Source organism: Opisthocomus hoazin, chromosome 1 (genome assembly GCF_030867145.1).
Source record: "Opisthocomus hoazin isolate bOpiHoa1 chromosome 1, bOpiHoa1.hap1, whole genome shotgun sequence".
Classification (NCBI taxonomy): Eukaryota; Metazoa; Chordata; class Aves; order Opisthocomiformes; family Opisthocomidae; genus Opisthocomus; species Opisthocomus hoazin.
The window spans coordinates 28,056,122-28,077,557 of NC_134414.1; the positions used below are offsets into that span (position 1 = coordinate 28,056,122).

The 21,436-nt window shown below is 41.6% G+C and overlaps 1 protein-coding gene across 1 annotated transcript in view; it reads left to right on the forward strand.

Annotated features, from left to right (window-relative positions):
- The first annotated feature begins 5,932 nt into the window (after positions 1-5,932).
- Positions 5,933-21,436, forward strand: part of RXFP2 (relaxin family peptide receptor 2) — a 70,066-nt gene continuing 54,562 nt past the window's right edge. Inside the window, 1 exon segment of the mRNA XM_075418514.1 lies at positions 5,933-5,955. Coding sequence (XP_075274629.1) covers positions 5,933-5,955 — 23 coding nt within the window.

The window sequence follows — 21,436 nt, forward strand, 5'->3', positions numbered from 1 at the left end:
AAAGAGCAAATTGAGTCAAGTTAAAATGAATTTAGATACTCAAAGACAAAACTAAAAGAGCAAGACCTTTCTCTTTGGATGATAGCTGGTTTCTTGTCTGCGAGGGCAATTAACTGAATGCTGAGAGAGAAGAGAGACTAGGGATTCATTTTCAGCTCTGCTACCCCACATGCATTCTGTTGTAGCTTTGCTTCTCTTGAGAGGTCATGGACACACTCCATTCGTTGAAAGGGATTGTCAGGCCATACAAAACACACACATGAACTCTGAAAAAATGCTTTTATTGTACCTGAATGAATACAGAAAGAAACATTTTTCCAGTCCAACCTTTGTGCAATATCTGATACATGTAAAAATGAGTTAGAACTAAAACCACTGGCACTACCATGAGGACTTTGATAAAAACAGCAAATTATCAGAGTCTAATTGTAACATTATTTAAAATACTGATATACAGAGATCTATAGTTAACCAGTCTAAACTACCTATTTTTATCCACGTAGTGGATCCCAACAAAAGCCTTCAGAAAAGCTAGTCTAAACCTCTTCATCCATCTTTTAAATTTTGTTGCAAGAGAATGTTAGAGGTCCATCACTTAACAGGTAAGACATATCCTGACGAGCTTTCCAATATTAATTGAATTTGGATCTCAAGCCTGAGTCTGGAATCAACTATGTATTTCATCTCCTGTTATCGTGTCTCAACCTAAATTCTTTGCATCATACAAAAAGCAGTACCATTAGGACAGTGTTAGGTACTTAAGACTAAAACATACAGTTTTTAAAGATTATTGTTTAGCTGAACTTCTGCTCTTTTCTTCCTTGCTGATACTACATAGCCCCCAATTGTCCATTGGCCTCATATGAATTGGATTACTTCACTTAATTTCTGTCATTCGTCACTGTAATTTTATCCCTCATGTTTCATTTTAATCTTGTATATAGTCCCATAGGAGTCTCGTGTCTACAGTCAGCAGGTCTGCCTTTGCAAGGTGGGTCCATAGACATTACTACCAGTTCAACAAAGATTATAATCGAATTTGCTTTTTCAAATTTGAACTTCACTTTTCAAAGATGTTGTTAATGAGTAAAACCAGAACCAGCTCTGTATGATACAAAGAACTTTCCTGTTTTCATTTGTTTGCAGTTTTAGCATTCTTTCATTGGCTTTTCTTGGACATAAAAGCTCCTATAAACTCTGTTAAAGGGAAAAAGTGCTTTTGCTCCATAGCTGTAATGAAACAATAGAGCAGATTTCCTGCAAATGTTGTGCAGAAAACCAGTCATTTGTGATGTGTGCCAATAAAGGAAATAAAAACCATTCTCTTGCTTTGAACATCTTGTCTAAATGAGTGATTTACAAGACTAGAAATGTAATTGCATTATTGCAAAAAAAAATCCCAAAAGAAAAGCCATAAATCAGAGACCAACTTCACAGATTTATACCAAGATTTGACTTGCTAATTGCTCAAAGATTTTACTGTAAATGTGTGCAACAAGCATTCTTAGTACTTGTACCTTTCTGATGTGTAGGCGGACACTTCCCTGTTACCCAGCTGCCTTCAGCATGGGAAGTGGCTTTCCACACGCTCCAGCTGGAAATTCTCTCTTCACGTGAGACTTCCGTTTCCCTCAGCCAGGAGCATCCAAGCACCACTTCCCTGTCCACTCACAGCCGTGCTGCAGGGTTCTGCTACTTCATGCTCACACCATCGAGGAATCAGTCTACCAGCAAAGCACATTGATAAGTTTCTTTCTGGAAACTTCTGTATTCTGCAGATGATGGGAAAGAGAGAAGAAAAACAAATGGAAACTTCAAGCTGTCTCTTCTAAATTTCAGTGGTGGTAAGTCATTTCTAGCTGACACTATAATGCAAGAGGCAGAACTAAAATGACATTACAACTCACTTCACATTGAAACAGTGAAAATATTGTCAGATGCAGTAGTTGTGGTTTTATCAGGCCTTTCTAATTTGAAACATACTCTGATATAGTGGAAATATGTTCCCATATTTTCTCAGAATCCTGGTTGATGGAAGGCATTTCAGTTGGTAGTGTCTGCCAAAAGACATTTTCCATGCAGAAATCATTCATCCCGCCTCCTCACGACATTTCATTCTGATGGCATAAATGACTGTGGGAATGATGCAGATGAAGAGAACTGTGGTGAGTACTGCAACTGCTATAAGTATATAGAAATCTGGTTGTAGGATGTGCTCCTCCAGCTAATACACACTGATTCACTAATAGTCGGCAGATGATCCACAAGCTTGACAAGTCTGTGGTTTTCAATGTAACTGAATATTTTCTTTTTTTCAATGAATGAGGGAATCACACCATGTTGATCAGCAAAGAAAACTCACAGTATCTAAAGGCATGCCCCAGGCAGACTCCAGTGGTGAGATTCCTGTAGAGTCCCTGTTGTATTATTCTTTGCTGTGGACAGTGGGTAATCACTGCATACCTGTGTACAGAATCCCTCAAAGTGGGTGCATAAACTGCTGCCCATAAGTAGGGGTACTTATGCTCAGTAAGGCTTTCTACCAGGAGAAGCGAAGAATTCCTGTTCTGTGATGATTTCAAGTGTTGTTAAGAGTCTTAGATACATACATATGTTGATATATGTCCACAGGCACATACACACTTGGTGGTGATCACACCACCATTCCTTCCTGTCTTCTTGATCTCCACGCCCACTCTCAGTCCAAAAGAGCAATGAGGAAGTCAGATCAATGAGATTGATCTCCTTTTTTGGCTAATAAATGATCCTTGTTTAGAAACATGATTCCCTCTACATCACATTTGACTTCTGTGACTCTGAAGCATGTTGGGTCCGAAGACACTGTGTCAACTCCACTGCCACCTCCTGTGGTGTATCCTCCCTCCCCACCTGCCTCCTACTGAAGTTCTCACACCTCTTTCACTTCCTTTTCCTCCTTCTGGGTATTTCAAATCATGCTCCTGTGCCTCGTTCCTTTTTCATTACCACCACCTCTCAGCTACCGTCTTTGGATGTGGTCATTTGTGTTTATGATTTCCACGCTGCACCTTTCCCGTTTACTGTTCACCTGTGTACCAGTGTTGTTACTAGCTCCAAACTGCACTCTGGCACACTGACACTGACTGCCCCAAAGACTGATATTCTTCATATGTAATAGACATTCCTACCTTCTGCCAACCTATTAAAAAAAAAAAAGTCTAAGCTTTATAAATTTTAATTTATTTTCTCTCAAATGTCCTATAACTTGTATAACTGCCTATACATTTGGCTGGTCCAGTAATGATGTGTTGTCCTAATTTTCCATGGTTTTGCCTGAAATTTGAGATCAAACATTTCAGTAAGTTTCTGGTTTTCACTGAGTCACTTTCTGACTTTCAGTCTTATCCCAGAACATATGTTTTGTCATGTGTAGATTTTCACTGGAAATTATTTATATCTCTCCATGCTATACCACGTACAGCAGTACGAGTTTCTCCAGTACATTAATCATTCTACTTCAGCATTCAGTTCTTTTTATCAGCATATTTTCTAATAGTATTTTGCATCAACATTAGATTTCTCTCTGTTTCACTTCCCTCTCTCTCTCTTTCTCTGCCACGTTTATAGTCTGGTACACTTCTGATATTCAATTTGCACACGATTTTTTAATTTGGGTTTATAATTGCTACTCATAATCAGCAGAAAATACAATAAAAATAGTCCATTTGAAGATTTACTTTTGGTGCCATCCCATATAAAACACATGTATCCCACAGGCAAATTTGCCTTAATGTTTGGGTTTTCATTAAAAACTGATATACAATTTCAAGTACAGCTGAGGAATGTTAACACTTTTTACAGGAGATAATAGTGTATGGGCAAGAATCTTTGGTATGGTTCATGGAAAGCCTAATTATCTGGATTTATCAGAAGAATTCTAACTTCATCCTAATGCCTTATTAATATCCTTAAACTATATCACAGTTCTAAGGCTTTTCACTGCATGCATATACTTACTATAATTATAGAGATATCTGGAATTTTAGATGCGCTCAGGGAACTCCTTTACTTTCCCAGAGGTTTTTGCATGCAGAGCAGAGTAATGCAGTGTGGAACATACTTGTTAGTGCCAGGTTGCAGCTTTATAAAGTTGCATAAAAATGGTAATAGCATTTCTGAAAATTTCTGGAATGTCAGTATTTTTCATACCACACAGGAACAAAAGGAACAAAAGGAAAAAAAAAGGCTTCTTTATGAAACATGGAAAAAAAAAATAAAGTCTTGAAATGCTTTATGTTGATCCCTTCTAAAATACTTCTTGCCTACTGAGGAAGAGTCGTAAGCTCAAAAGCTTCAGTTCAGTCAGAGTGTTACAGCTCTGGAACAGCTCTTCAGATGGACTGCCAAGTTGGGGTACCCAAAAAGCCCTTCCCTCAAACACCAGAAAGCAAGAACAGTGTCTTGGCTAGCAAGAGGCAAGTTTAGATGCTATGATTCTCTGTTCTGCATGAAAATCAAAGCATCCGATTTCTCCAATGAAGTGCAGCGACTTAAAAAGATCTGCATTCTCCAATGGAAACTGTTCCATCAACAGTTTCTCAGATGTTCTTATTTTTATGTATATATAAATTTATACATACATCAAGTACATGTTGTCTTTCAGCTACCCTTATATAGCTTATGGACAGTAGGATATTAAACTTGATCTATGTTTTACTTAGGCTTGCTTTCATTACATGTAAATCACTGCAATCCTAGCAAGTGTGGCATCAGAGTTTTATACTCTTCCTGACAAGCAAACCTGACTAAGGTAATTTGGGAGTGTTGTATCTAGATGACCCTTTCTAAGGAGACGTCTCAGAATGAAACTCCATCAAATCAGACATACTCGGTGGGTCTTATGTCAGGCATCACTTAAGAATTCATTTTCCCATGTCTCCACCGATACACAGAAGGTTGCAGCAGCAAGGAAACAGAACTAGAATGTGCTGCTGTTAATTTAAAGTCTGTTCCACTTATTTCAAGAAATTTAACCCTCCTGTAACTAGAGTTCCCTTTGCTCTTCAGCATAAAGCTGTTTTACAGAGATGCCTAAACACACCTTGCATAGTGCTATACTACCAAGTATGGGCCCTCTTCATTCAGAGACTGCAGAAAAAGTTGACACACTATAGACACTTACTAGGTGATTTACTAGTATGTAGTGAAGGCTGTGAGTATTTTGCTGCAAGGTCCACTTCAGGTTGGAATTAAGCTGACAAACTGTATATGTCAGCAGTGTAAACCAGTCATCTAATACAGGTCATATGAACTGCACGCAGAACTTGTTTACTTCTCTCCTCTAAAGAGAGCTTGGGGTGTTAGCTTAGATGTGGATTTTGCACTGTAGATGTTCACAATTAGGTGAGTTGAATGCTATTTGGGTTTGTCATTCTTATTGCTTTTGAAAGCCTGTCAGCCCCAGACCACTCACTGAAGATCACTGGTTGTGCAGCCAGTGCTGGGGTAATGAGCACCCACCAAATATTAGTGAAGATACCAAAGCAGGAATTTCAGGAGTATTGGTTCTTAATTATGACTGACAGCTCCCTTTTTCATTTTGCCAGCTCCAGTCCTACAGGTTGTCAAAATTTATATATGGCTGAATACTTGTTAATACGAGAAATTTTCAAAGAATCTGGATCACCAAAGGGAAATATTTAAAAGAGGCCAGTCCTAAAACTCAGCGATGAAGTTTCTTGGCCTTCAGCTAGCTTGTTCAAGCAGTCAAGCACATTTTCTTTCCAAACAGACCAAAGGGAGGCCTGTCTTCTCCCAGCTAATCCTGGGAAGGCACTCAAGCTTCAGCTCGGGATTTGAACAATACGGAGGTATGGCAAAGAAGCTGAGCTTACGCAAGCATCACAGGCAAGGTAATGCACCCAATGTGCTACACCCAGTGTAACGTAGTGGAATGCACCCAGAGGTGAAGGAAAGGTAAGTACCTTGACAGTTTGTTAAATTATTACGAGTTCTGAAGTATACAGAATGCACAAAATCAATGTACAGTCACCGGTGTGATCACTCTTTTAACAGTCTAGCATGGCATTCGCTTCGGAAATTCATGTTTTCATCACGTTGGTCTTCCAGTGTAGCCAGATGTGCACAGATGCAGGCAGTTTCATATGCAGTTCACAGAGATCTAGTCTTGCTCCCCACCACAGAAAAATAAGTCTGTCTAATAAACAATACCACCACTTTGTGATGAAACTGCACCTTACTGTTTTCAAAGGGTAAATAAAGCATCTTTCTAATTTTTTCCCTTTTTTCTTTCTTTTTTGGTGCTAAGCTACCACCAAAACCAATTGCAAAATGGTGCAAGTAGCCATACATGGGGCAAGTTCTCCTGTGTAGTCAATCCTCTCATAGACCACTGGTACATTTTTTGTTTTTCAAGCTGGGTAGTGTCTTCCATGCTCTTTCTATAGTAGGATGGCCTTTTTATTGGAATTTGACTTGGAGAGCTTTCAACAGAGCTTCTTCCAAGTTTCTGTAGGAACCTTCACTGAGTTATGAAGAAGGGAGATGTGAAGTAGAATGAGTTGTGTCCCCTTTAAATATGGCTGTTGTTAGTAACAAAAAAATTAATCTATTAGCCCCATATCTGGCATCTCCCTCAGATAAATTCTTACAGGATTAAGGCATGTATACACAGCTAGAAGGTATGAAGTCTACATAAGAAAATAGGGACAGCTCCAAGGGTAAGAATTCTTGTACCAGACTTCAGATAAATCCTCATAAACCCACTACGTACACAGTAGTACACAGTGAGTTCAGCTCTTGCTTCTGACTGGACGGTGTATGCCTTTTATTCAACAGTGCCTAATGACAGCTCCAACTGCCTTCCATCCAAAAGAGGTTAGGAGCCTGCAAGAATGACAGACATGTGAAAGGACTGTATAATTTGAAGAGTGGGCAGAGTGCTAGAACCAGTTTTATGTAAACAAAACACACATGCCACTAATTATCAGCTGAGTCACATCAGCAGGTGCAATGTACCTTAGCGTAAGTGTGCCAAGAAGGATGGCTAGCAATGGTTCACATTCAGAATAATATACTTGTAGCCTGGAACAATATTGACTTTTCTCCCCAGCCTCCAGTGCTTTCTATTTTTTCTTTATACCCTATGATCTTCTGTTCCAAAAGCATGACCAAGAATCACAGAATCACAGAATGGTAGGGGTTGGAAGGGACCTCTGTGGGTCATCTAGTCCAACCCTCCTGCCGAAGCAGGGTCACCTACAGTAGGCTGTAGAGGACCTTGTCCAGGCGGGTCTTGAATATCTCCAGAGAAGGAGACTCCACAACCTCCCCGGGCAGCCTGTTCCAGTGCTCCGTCACCCTCAGAGGGAAGAAGTTCTTCCTCATGTTCAGATGGAACCTCCTGTGCTTCAGTTTGTGCCCGTTGCCCCTTGTCCTGTCGCTGGGCACTGCTGAAAAGATATTTGTATCCCTTCAGATATTTGTAAGTATATACTAGGTCCTCTCGCAGCCTTCTCTTCTTCAGGCTGAACAAGCCCAGCTCCCTCAGCCTCTCCTCGTAGGACAGATGTTCCAGTCCCCTCACCACCCTTGTAGCCCTCCGCTGGACTCTCTCCAGTAGCTCTTCATCTTTCTTGAACTGGGGAGCCCAGAACTGGACACAGTACTCCAGATGAGGCCTCACCAGGGCAGTGTAGAGGGGAAGGAGAACCTCCCTCGTCCTGCTGGCCACACTCATCTTGATGCATCCCAGAATCCCATTAGCCTTCTTGGCACCCAGGGCCCACTGCTGGCTCATGGTTAACCTGTCGTCCACCAGCACACCCAGGTCCCTCTCTGCAGAGCTGCTCTCCAGCAGGTCCACCCCAAGCCTATACTGATGCATGGGGTTGTTCCTCCCCAGGTGCAGGATCCTGCATTTGCCTTTGTTGAACCTCATCAGGTTCCTCTCTGCCCAACCTTCCAGTCTATCCAGGTCACGCTGAATGGCAGCACAGCCTTCCGGTGTGTCTACCACACCTCCCAGTTTGGTGTCATCAGCAAACTTGCTGAGGGTACACTCTAACTCTTCATCCAGGTCATTGATGAAGAGGTTAAACAAGGCTGGGCCCAGTACTGACCCCTGAGGGACACCACTAGTTACCAGCCTCCAACTAGACTCAGCGCCGCTGATGACAACCCTCTGAGTTCTGCCATTCAGCCAGTTCTCAATCCACTTCACCGACCACTCATCCAGCCCACACTTCCTGAGCTTAAGAAACAGGACATGACACACCCTGGAGAGAGATACATACAGAATAGCCTCAAATAAGTCATTAGAAAGCTTTGTTCTGGTGGAAAACATTGAATCTGACTTCAGTGGTGTTACACCAGGCATTAATTTGTAGTTACTTAAAATGGTAGAAGGAGATAAATATGGGATTATGATACATTTTTATTTCTAAGAAGTTAATGAATCATGATTATCCTGGCTTTCTTGCCTTACCTGCACTGGATTTCTGCAACACAATTGCATTCAGACAGCATCAAGCAAAGCATTATTTGGACTATGCAAAAGTCAGAAATTGTGAGTACATTATTCCCCTGTTTTGCCTTCTTAAATAATTGATTGCCTCTTCGGTATCACTGAGCAACCAGGCTTCCACAGTACGGGAAGTGGCATCTAAACTTCAGCCCCTCAAAGCCTCATCCAGCCACTATTCTGCACATTCTTGCAGCTCGAGAAAGATGTGAGCACTTCTTCCTGAATTTTTACTCTAGCTGTGACTCTAACTGCACCCTGGGGCAAAGATAAATTGCTGAACTTTTTTTTGTATCATTATCAACCCATTATAAACTTCATTTACTACGTGTACCTGACATCACCTCATTAGCTGACATTCACAAACCATATTGGCCAAATTTTTCAAATGTCAGTATTCACAGCATTATTAGGAACCCAGGTATCCCTGCCACTTCCAACAGCAGATATAAGCTCAGTGCCTTTGAAAATCAGGCTAATCTTTCTGGTTCCTTATCAAGTTTTGAATAACAAGCCACAAGTATTGACATTTTGATAGATTACTGTATTTACATGCAAAGCTTTTTCATTATGTCTGCCTTGGTCTAAAAAGCCTGTGTATAACACCTAGGCAAAAGTTGTTCATTGCACCATAGCAAAACAGATCCATCCCAGTGCAGTGCAAAAGTATTCATAAAAGCACATTTTTAATGCTTTGCATCATTCCAACTATAAAACATTAAAAAGGATTAAGTCAAATGCTACTGCCCTTGCAGTAACAGACAGCCTTTTATGAGATAGAAACATTAAAATACTTTCACTCAGCATTTTAAAATCAAATATTGCTTGTCACAGTCCTTTATCTTTCTGGCTGTTCTCATCAACTGTCTTAAAGGTTTCTGCTTCCTCCCTTTAGAAGTAGTCTATCAGTTTTCAGACTGTTATTTTAGTCTCCGTGTTATATGTTTTTGTCAACAGGTATCTTAGGCATAAATGGATCACCAGTTTGAAGCCTGGGGTGCTCAGAGATCTACACAAATGGAAATGGCTGTAAATACCCATTTTCTCCCTGGCTGTAAAAGCACCACTCATCACTAGCGGTGCATACGTTTATGCTCCTCTGGCAGCGCGTGCGTTTATGGCATTGATCTGCAAAGAAAGCAACAAGGCAGTAAAGCTACGTGTGCAAATGACATTCTGCTCAAAAAATTTTGAATGATTACTGCAGCTTGCAACTCCTTATCACACAGGTCGTATTTCAACTTCTGGAGATAATAACTAGGTCTAGTTATTTTGGATTTGCAGGGGAAAAGCTCCCTCACGATTTGCTTATCTCAGCCATTTTTTCATTGTTTCTTTACAAGGACTGGTGACGTAGTAAACTATTCTTTCTGTCTAGTATTCCAGATTATAGCCCAATAGCAAAAATTTCACAGCAGTTATTTACTGGGCTAAAGGCTGTGTTTCTTTTCAATAAGTGTTGCTGTTGCACATATTCATATTGGTATTGTTCAATATCCAAGTAGCTTTCCTTTCTACCTTTTTGTTTTTCCTCCAAGTTCTTTTTCTTTCTTTAAGACTGTCAAACATCTTCTTCATGGAGGAATCACACTTGTCAACTCCCCATACTTACCAGGTCTGGATCCAAATTGGATTTAGATTTCTCACAGGCATCTTCCATGCTATGACTATCTTTACTATGTTTCTGTTAAAACTAAAGCACATTCCTGAAGTTGTAAAACTGTTTAGAACCGTATCTCTCTTGTCAGAACACCTAGAGGAAACTCACAAACTAAGCTGGAAAGGCTTGGATAGAACCAGCATCTCCTTTTTGAAAACTGAAACAGTATTTAGGTACTCGAACAATTTCCCAGCAGGTATCACTGTGACGACTGTAACAGAAAATTCCATATAAGGCAGAGCTTACAGTAAGCAGGAAGGAGACGTGAATTCCTATAAGCATTTTCTAACAATCACCCTTATCAAGTAAACCAGCAACTGAAAAGTATTATCTTGGTTTCTTGGAAAAGCTAGCAGCTGTTTGTAATAGTATCCAGGGAAATGAATTACCTGTTTTTTTTTAGCAGACTTTTTTTTGCTACTAGTCCCTTGGCTCAGGGCAAAGCAGATGAAAAACTTTGTGTCTTTCATGATCGACTGTTTTCAGTCAAGCTTGTGGTAGGCAGCTGCTGGCATCAGAGCCAGCACTGGTAGCCTTTGGACGAGGCTCCACAGAGCAAGCACTGAAGCAATGGATGGGGCAGGAGCTGAAATACCTTTCCACCTTACCAGCCTCCACGGAAAAGAGATTGGGGAAGGTCATAGCATGTGTGGACAACATACATTACCCATATTGAGAGTGTAAATTATTTAATGAATGTATTTTTTTCTGAGTTTTTCATTTTAGTATACTTCTTGGTCATTCAATGTATCCACTGCTTATAAATAAAATACATAAATAAGCTAGCATCAAAAAATAACTGTTTGTTCTATGTTTTGCTACTGGTAACTTAAAAAATCTTTTCTCTTGTGTAGTTTCTGTAAAATCTAAATTTACTTTAAATTTTAAAGCAATGTAACTAAATCTAATATTGGATTCTTCTCTCAAAAATTTATATTTGCATATCTTTCTTACACTTACATATTGTGTTATGAAGTATGATAAAACAGCTTTTCTAACCATGTTTTAATTTATGAAGATCAATTATAAACAATTCACTTGAGACTTTTCCCAAGATCTGTACTCAAATGCCTCTTATCAACTGGATGTAAGTAAATTATGAGAAAAAAAAAATCTGATAAATTTTACATATTTTTCTGTGCAGATAAAAAATTAATCTTTTGTTCATTTTGCTAGACCAAGGCACTTTTAAAGGTGCAACATTCGAACAAAAAGTATAACTTTGCCAAGGTTGAACCTCACAGCGTTTCAGATGACTGCCTACAAAACACCACAGTCCTCTGCCAACACAAATCTTTAGACCTACTTCTTGTTCTCATGGCTCTCATGAGTTTAGCAAGATTCTGTCTTTCACTGTAGTTTCCCAACGAAAATGAACTCGGTTATTGTGAATGTGTGTTTATCCTAAGTATAACTTAGGATATACAGACATATGTTACAATTAAATGTAAAATCTCCATCTAGTGGTCTCCCTATTCTGGCACACAGATCACACACAAGTAATGCCAATGTATTAGCCTGTTATTGCTGAAATGGCTGTCGAGCTGGGCCATAAATAGAGACCAAAATACGACAAAGAAAAGGATACAATTTGCTTTGTTTGGTATTTACAGTCATATTCAAAACTAGGCAATAAATTGGGACTAATTCTGTAAGAAATAAATAAAGGAAGGTCAAAAAAAAAGACTAGCCCAGGGCTTAAACTGCTTCCTGCAAAATTATTACACAACTCATCAATAAAACCATGTTCTTTATTGTTATTCAGGGATTTTGAAGGCAATCATATTAAGGCCTCAACTAATACCACCTTCCTGGAATGCGATGCACTCACTGTGTTGTCAGTAAATGATGTATGAAAATAAAGCAACAAAAACCTTTTGAGTGTGTGTGACTTACAGAGCTCAACACAGGATTTGTCTCAACGCATAAAGCCGCATCAGGACAGCTGTGCTTTTGTCAAGGAAGAATTCTTTACAATTAATTGAATTATTGTGTGCACAGTCACATGGCACACTTTGGCAATTGTCATGCTCACTCGTTTCAACAACCAGACTAAGAAATAGGCATACTGTGTTATTTCTGCCTTGTGGTCAGCTCATGAGCACCAGGGTGCTTTTTAAATTCCAGTGAATCCTGGGAGTTGCAACCTGATCACGAAGTAGAAATTTCTAACTTTTTTATATTCAGCTGTATCTCATATATACAGAGACAGCGAAAGCAGAAACTGAAGGAGGATCATGTTCATGAAGAAAAAATTCTACAGGTTAAGAAATGTAAAATACTCCTTGGTGCTATATATGTGGTGTCTTACCAGTGAGGAACAGGAATTCCCTGCAGTGGGACTGTATCCATTGCAATGAGAGCAAAAGCAAAAAGAGCTCAATTTGAACACGTAAAATTTCTGTCTGGATAGCAAGTCCTACTGCCTTCAATCAAACAAAATTCCACATCGCTCTTTTACTTTGTAAATTACTTTGTTTTAATTAAAACTAAGGAAAGTTTTACTTAACTAACTACTTCGTCTTGTGTAGGTTTCTTTTGCACTGACTACAAAAACACACCTTGTTACGGCTTGGAAACATTAACCAGGCTCCTGTGTAACTTCTAACATACTAGAAAAATAAAAAGCTAAGTAGTCATACTGAAACATGAAACTAGCAATGTATATTAAATTAAATCATCAAGTACCTATTCTAATACATATTTTACTTTACAAGTTTCTTCACTCTTCAAGGAGGAAGTCTTCAAGGCACAGGAGCAGGCTGTCCCCATGTGCCGCAAGACAAACCAGTGGGGAAGACGACCAGCCTGGCTGAACAGGGAGCTCTTGCTGGGACTCAGGAAAAAAAGGAGGGTCTACCACCTATGGAAGAAAGGGCAGGCGACGCCAGAGGAGTACAGGGGTCTCATTAGGTTGTGCAGAGAGGAAATTAGAAAGGCAAAAGCCCAGCTAGAACTCAAGCTGGCCACTGTAATAAGGGACAACAAAAAATGTTTTTACAAATACATCAACAACAAAAAGAATGCCAAAGAGAGTCTCCATCCCTTATTGGATGTGAGGGGGAATACTGCCAAAAAGGATGAGGGCTACGAGGATGGTGAGGGGACTGGATCATCTGTCCTATGAGGAAAGGCTGAGGGAGCTGGGCTTGTTCAGCCTGAAGAAGAGAAGGCTGAGAGGGGACCTAATAAATGCCTATAAATATCTGAAGGGTGGGTGTCAGGAGGATGGGGCCAGACTCTTTTCAGTGGTGCCCAGCAACAGCACAAGAGGCAACGGGCACAAACTGAAGCATAGGAAGTTCCATCTGAACATGAGGAAAAACTTCTTCCCTCTGAGGGTGATGGAGCACTGGAACAGGCTTCCCAGGGAGGTTGTGGAGTCTCCTTCTCTGGAGATATTCAAGACCCGCCTGGACAAGGTCCTGTGCAGCCTGTTGTAGGTGATCCTGCTTCGACAGGGGGGTTGGACTAGATGACCCACAGAGGTCCCTTCCAACCCCTACCATTCTGTGATTCTGTGATTCTGTGAAAAGGTTGAGGTACTTAATGTCTTCTCCACCTCAGTCTTTAATGATCAGACTGGTTATCCACAGGGTAGTCAGCCCCCAGTGCTGGAAGATAGGGAATGAGAGTGGAACAAACCTCCCATAATCCAGGAGGAAGCAGTTAACGACCTGCTATGTCACCTGGACACTTACAAGTCTATGGGTCTAAATGGGATCCACCCAAGAGTGCTGAGGGGACTGCTGGAGGAGCTGGCCAAGCCACTCTCCATCATCTATCAGCAGTCCTGGCTAGCAGGGGAGGTCCCAGATGTCTTGAGGATCGCCAGTGTGATGCCCATCTACAAGAAGGGCCAGAAGGAGGATCCTGGGAACTACAGATCTGTCAGCCTGACCTTGGTGCCAGGGAAGATTATGGAGTGATTCATCCTGAGTGCGCTCACTGGGCATGTGAAGGACAATCAGGGGATCAGTCCCAGAGATCATGGGTTCATGAAACGCAGGTCCTGCTTGACCAAACTGATCTCCTTCTATAAGCAGGTGACCCGCCCAGTGGATAAGGGAAAGGCTGTGGATGTTGTCCACCTGGACATTAGTAAGGCCTTTGACACTGTTCCCCACAGTATCTTCCTGGAGAAACTAGCTGCCCATGGTTTGGATGGGTGTACTCTTTGCTGGATGGTCGAGCACAGAGAGTGGTGGTGAACAGAGTTAAATCCAGCTGGTGGCTGGTGACGAGTGGTGTTCCCCAGGGCTCAGTTTTGGGTCTGGTCTTGTCTAACATCTTTATCAATGATCTGGATGAGGGGACTGAGTGCTCCATTGGTAAGTTTGCAGATGACACCAAGCCGGGTGGGAGTGTCGATCTGCTTGAGGGTAGGAAGGCTCTGCAGAGGGACCAGGACAGACTGGATCAATGGGACGAGGCCAACTGTATGAGGTTCAACAAGGCCAAGTGACAAGTCCTGCACTTGGGTCACAAGAACCCCATGCAGTGCTACAGGCTTGGGGAAGTGTGGCTGGAAAGCTGCCGGGCGGAAAAAGACATTATGGTGTTAATTGACAGCTGGCTGAACATGAGCCAGCAGTGTGCCCAGGTGGCCAAAAAGGCCAATGGCATCCTGGCTTGTATCAGGAACAGTGTGGCCAGCAGCAGTAGGGAGGTGATCGTGCCCCTGTACTTGGCTCTGGTGAGGCCTCACCTTGCGTACTGTGTTCACTTTTGGGCCCCTCACTACAAGAAGGACATTGAGTTGCTGGAGTGTGTCCAGAGAAGGGCAACAAGGCTGGTGAGGTATCTGGAGAACACGTCTTAGGAGAAGGGACTGAGGTAACTGGGGCTGTTTAGTCTGGAGAAGAGGAGGCTGAGGGGGGATCTTGTTTTCTACAACTACCTGAAAAGAGGTCGTAGTGAGGCAGGTGTTGGCCTCTTCTCCCAAGTAACTAGCAATAGGATGAGAGGCAATGGCCTCAAGTTGCATCAGAGGAGGTTTAAATTAGATGTTAGGAAACATTTCTTTACTGAAAGAGTGGTCAGGCATTGGAACTGGCTGCCCAGGGAGGTGGTGGAGTCCCCATCCCTGGAGGTGTTCAAAAAACGTGTAGATGTGCCACTTCAGGATATCATTTAGTAGGCCTGGTGTTGCTGGGTTGACGGTTGGACTTGATGATCTTAGAGGTCTTTCCCAACCTATAGTTCTGTGATTTTATGATTCAGGGAAATCAAATTCACTTGGTGCCTGCAAACACCTTTTCCTCATTAAAAAATTTGACAGAACTGTAATCTTTCTAAAATCTATTTTTAATCTAAAGTGTGAGCTATTACATGCCTATAACCTGTGAAGGTATTGCACTTTTCCAGCCCAAGGTGAGGCAGGAGGCCACGCAGAATCAAAGGCAGAAGGACTGAAAGGCAACCAGAAAGAGGGAGCTGCAGGTAGTGCTTAGGGCAGCATCACAGGGCAGGCAGAAAATTATTCCAAGACTTCCCAGGTTTTTCAACTGAAAAACAAGGTTCCTCTCTTCCCCAGTGACCATCAGGATCCCTCCCTTCTGGGCATACAAGCGCCCAGCTTACCTGGGTCCTCTGGAGCCAATATTGCATTTTTCAGTTGCTTCAGCTCGCACACTGAGGGTATTTACATTCCCTGTACTGTCTATAGAAAGGCAGCTAGGGTGGCATCTCTGTGCTTTGGAGGTGAGCCAGTCTCTCCTAGTAGCTGCTTGGGGAACTGAGGCACCTACTTCAAGCTTTGAGACTGCCACTTCCCCTGGGGATAAGTGTGCATGCATTAGGCTCATCTGCATATAAAGTAGTCATGCTACATCTGGGTTTTGGTTGCCTCATTATCTGGCATGACATGTTTAGGCAGAAACATAAAACAGCTACACAAGGTGTAGAAGCAGAAACAAGCAGGGAAAGCTTGAAGGAGAAGGGGAGCTGTCAGTGACTGCAGTGACATGAGTGGTTGAAACTGGCTGCTACCGGCTGTGGAAAGAGAGTAGCAACTGGTGTTCTTTGTAAAAGCCACTGATTTGCTGGCATGGTGAAAACCTACTCACTAATACCAATCTTCAGCGTTGAATTTACAGTGGGATTTTTTAAATGTTTTTTTCTTTGTTTTTCCATGTTATACCTGTATTATAAAGGTGAAAGCTTCACATCTATGTAATTAGGCTTTGATTCATCTCACCTCTCAGCAATGATTAAGTTCATAAATTATAGAGAGACCCTCAGGCAACCAGGTTTCCAAATTAGATACCTCAGCTGAATTAGTTATTATGAATCAGAGCTAAAATGATCCATGTTTAGCAATTGCCAAACATCAGTGCCTGTACTGACTGGCTTCAAAGTGACTTACGGATAAAATCAGAGCAAGGAAGTACTGGCTGAACTGAAGTAGTGATAAAAGATCATTTTGCTGCTATTAAAATTTGAAGTAAGATAGCATACCTCCTCACCTATAAATCTGAGGCTTAGAGTTCTTAAAGTTTGTACTGAAAGGGATGGGTGGAACACAGAGCATAGCTTTTGTTCTCTGTTTCTCCAAGGGATCTGTCCAGCAACATGATTATAAAATTACGACATTGTATTTTTATAGACTTGAAGTATTTACAAAAGCTAGAAGCTATAAATCAGAATTCCCAACTGCATTTAAAATGTAATAATTTAGCTTGTCTTTTTCCTGAAATAAAATAAGGAACAGTTTATCTTTCTTTTAGCCATCTGTCTTTCAATCTACTTTCTCACCTCTCTGAGGATCACTTTGAAAGTCTTCAGCAGCTTCAGTCACTGTAAGTAAAAGCTGAAATATTCTACTGACATAGTACACTAAATAATATCCTTTCTTTCCAGGAGAAATAGTCATCAGTTACAAAAGGCATGTAAAGTATTGATTGGCATTCTGCCAGGTGCTGAATGTACTTCAAATTTCTGTTCCTGCAGGAGCACTCAACACCCTAAGGTAGCAGGCCAAAATACATGAATGACAGCCATACAGTTTGCTCTGTTTTACTCACAAACTATAAGCCTAGGAGCAATCAAAACACATAAATTCAGAGCAAATTGCACAACAAGTACAGCTAGGGCACCTGGGCAGATAAGGACATAAATAAATGGTAACAAATATTTTAGAATTTCTATAAACTCTTCTTTGAGGTGGTTCATATAATATTCACTTAGCAGGGATGATGATTCAGCCACAGCTTTTTTAATTAAGTATTTAACAGAAAGCTCAAACTCAGAAGTTTTCTTATTTCTTCCTTCATTTGCAAAGATTCACTCTCATCTAAAAGTACATCCTATAATTTCATTGGATTCAGAGTTGAAAAACAAGACTATAATTTATTTTTTTTTTAAATTGTCATTCTGTGCCATATGGCTTTTTCTTAAAAAGCTGTCCAAAAGAAGTACCAAATGTTATTTTTAAATCACGCTGGTTTTTTTGTTAAGCAAAAGGAAAACATCCTCAATTAATCTGAATGATTAATTTGAACAGCTTCCCGGCAACTCAGTTTGATATTTTTGCCAGTGAATACTGTAAGTCAGCACACAGTGTAACATTCAGTTCCTTTTTGTAGACCCCTGTATGTTAAGTGTCCAAGGGTAACCAGGTGAGCAGTGTATGTTAAGTCATTACCATAAGAGCAAAACTTAGGGGATTGGTTCAGTTGCCCACAGGTCGGCTATCTAGTGCTGACATCCCTATTGCATCCTCACTCCAGAAGGTCTTTCATCTCTCATGGGTCCTGCATCATGTCTGCCTGCCCAGATGGATATCTCAGATACCACAGGACATGCCAAATAATGTTAGATGGAGTATTAGTCTGGAGAGCCATTCAGCAAACCAAAAGCTAGTCTAGGTTTAGACGAGCCATTCTCAAGATTCCAGTGACTGTGTTCAGCCTGGATTGTTACATGGCCCGCAGATGGGAGTCTGATGCTGTTGGAGATGCCCTTGGGTATCTGTCCCACCTGGCCACCACCCACTACTCCAGAAGGCCACAGGTGTCTTGTAGATCTTATGTCTTATCAGCCACCCCTACACGGGGTTCTCAAACCAGCCTCTCCCGGGCACCTCAAATGTTTTTTGACAGATAACTGAGTCAATCATGCAGCAGCTGTGCCAGAATAATTTCCTTTTAGATTCTTTTTGAATGCATTACAGCCCTTTGTTTCATTATTATGCACAGAATTAAACACAGCAACTGTCAATATTCTAGTCCATAAGCCACCACAGAGACAAGACAGTAACCGTAAGACAGGAGGGCATTGCATTGAAATAAGGATGGAGACGTGCTCTGCTGCTCTGTAAACCTTGACCATCGAGGGAAAGTGTAGTCATTTCAATGTGAGAACACATTAACCCTGATAGATATGGTACTGCCAATGCAATAGTACCACCTGCCTGCCTGTCAAAATGATTGTCTGATCTACATTTCCAACTGAGAACACGCAGTACAGGAACAAAGGATGTAAGACAGACATAATGTCACCCTCCCCGAAATCTAACTGGGCTAGAATTAACCAGAACAAAGTGATCTCAGTAATCACTCATTTTTCCAGAAACCTTGTTGACAGGATGACAGGCACTTTATTTCATGGGATAGACAGTATACAATCCAAAAAAGAGTTTTTCAAGTTTAAAATCTTGTGGAAGAAAACACCACTTGGCTTAGGCCTAGACAAGAGCCAAACCGAATCCTCAAATAAAATTTGAAATTCTTATCAAAAAGAATCTGCCCTGTGACTTCCTAAAAGTGAAACAAAGACTACATCAGTTCTCTAACCGCAGTGACAAGGGGGATAATTTCACAAGGTCGCCTCAGTGAGCTGGGAATAGCTGAGGCAGGAACACCTACTAGGTTCTCTGGAAGCATAGGAATCCCTGATCTTGGATTAGGTATCAAAGGCATGTCTGCCCTAGGACTAGCTTGGGATTTAATATTTTCCTATAATGGACATGAGCACTCTAACAGTCACATTGATACAGCCATAGCGATAACACTGTTTGTGTTGGTCATAAGGCCTGGCTAGATGCTACACACATTTTGTCACATCTGTCAGAATCATAGAATGGTTTGGATTGGAAAGGACCTTAAAGATCATCCGGTTCCAACCCCCCTGCCGTGGGCAGGGACACCTTCCACTAGACCAGGATGCTCAAAGCCCCACCCAGCCTGGCCTTGAACACTTCCAGGGAGGCGGCAGCCACAGCTTCTCTGGGCAACCTGTGCCAGTGCCTCACCACCCTCAGAGTAAAGAATTTCTTTCTTGTATCTAACTTAAATCTACCCTCTTTTAGTTTAAAGCCATTACCCCTTGTGCTATCACTACATGTCCTTGTAAAAAGTCCCTCTCCACCTTTCTTGTAGACCCTCTTCAGGTACTGGAAGGCTGCAACAAGGTCTCCCTGCAGCCTTCTCTTCTCCAGGCTGAACAACCCCAACTTTCTCAGGCTTTCCTCATAGGAGAGGCGTTCCATCCCTCAGATCATTTTTGTGGCCCTCCTCTGGACCCTCTCCAACAGGTCCATGTCTTTCCTGAGGTTCTCTGCAGTTCTGTTTCTGGTACTCTTCACAAATGCAGAAGTTGTTAACCACCTCTCCTACTGAGGCTTTCAATTTCAGGCTTTCCTTTCCCATTTTACCAGATTAAGATGTTCTTCATAAACCATACTTGGAATCCTTGGATGCGTTTTCTTACAGAACTGTTGTTTTTCTCCTTTCTTCACAGTCATTTCAAAGGGATACAACCCAAGTGCCTTTTATCTAAGCAGATCACCTGACTTTCTAATTTAATTATTTTTGTTTTTGGTTCAGTTGTGATGTTTCCCTTTTCTAAAACATGATCAAAATATATAATTTGTGCACTGTCTTATGATTGCTGTGAACCAGCTTCAGGTTGTGCCAACTGTATGTTATGAATAGAACAGGTTTTGGGTTTCATGTTACTAGAGCATCATTGACAAGATTTCAGTTCCTGTCACCCTTCTCATATTTCACACACCTTTCCCTAAAATATCACCTGTGCAGATAACATGTCAAATCCCTTGAAATGCTATTGCCCAACAGGTGAGGTGAAAATGATAAGCTGCAGCCCTAGTATGCCAGTACCTGCACTGAGTGCCTACTGCAGTGGACTGACTCAGTATCGCAGGTTTCTGTCAGCGTTTTTGCCTCTGCCAGGTGGCTACAATCGGCTTTGATTATGCCAGGAGCTTCTCCTCCTGTATAGATCACAGCTAATCAAATAACCTATTCCTGTGGCTTCATTTATTTTTCCATTACAGCCAAAGAAGTTGTGTCACTGTTTCTGGCCTTACCGGGTGTGCTAATCCTCCAGCACATGCACTCCCGACACTGAATTTGTAGACTGAAGGTCTATTGGGATGCTGCAGAATGAAGTTTTGGTTTCAGACACTTCAGGAATTGCTTGCTGAAAGTATTCAGCACACAAAGTGTCCTGTCATGGCTCTGTCACCATTAGGGTTTTTATCAAGTTGAATGCTTTTAAGGCTTTCAGTGCCAGTACTGGTTTTGCTTGCATGCATGTAATACTATACAAAACTCTTACTGATATTTGGTATCAGATTTCCCTGCTGTATGGAGAGTACGTCCTGCCCAGCCAGCAAGTCCCGTTGAATCATGCCATGTCACATACAGGGGAAGGGCTATATTTCCCCACTGTTTTGTTTTCAGGGTTCAATTTAATTGTCCTGGGCATTTTCGGAGGATCTGTTCGGATAGCCACATACAAGCATTGTCGTCCTCTTCTTGTTTGTATTACAGCAGAACAGAAGTCAAAACATTGTATAACTTTTCTGCTTAGAGGTGTTCCCGGTTGCCTGCCTCATACCGCTACACCCGGTGCCGCCTTCTTGGCATGTGACATGGGCAAAGCTGGTTGCCTCGTGGCACTCCTTATGAACATTTTTCAGTGCTGTGCATCTCTCTGGCCTCATGTAAGGCAGTCTATGTCTGCTGCAAACACACCACATCTGCCCTCAGCTACACCCTATGCTCCTCTGTCACTCCTGAGTGGGAGGGAGGAACGTATCTGCACACTAATCATCCCTCTGTCCCATCACATGCAGGTCATCACTGGCCCTAGTAGGTGTCTTTGATCCCTGGGCCCCATTTATACCAGTAAATAGAACCGTCTGGCCTATACTAGCTCACAAGGGACAAAACAACAAGGCAGTATGGGTAGCTGCTTATGTCTGCAGCTTGATCCTCTTCATTTTACTA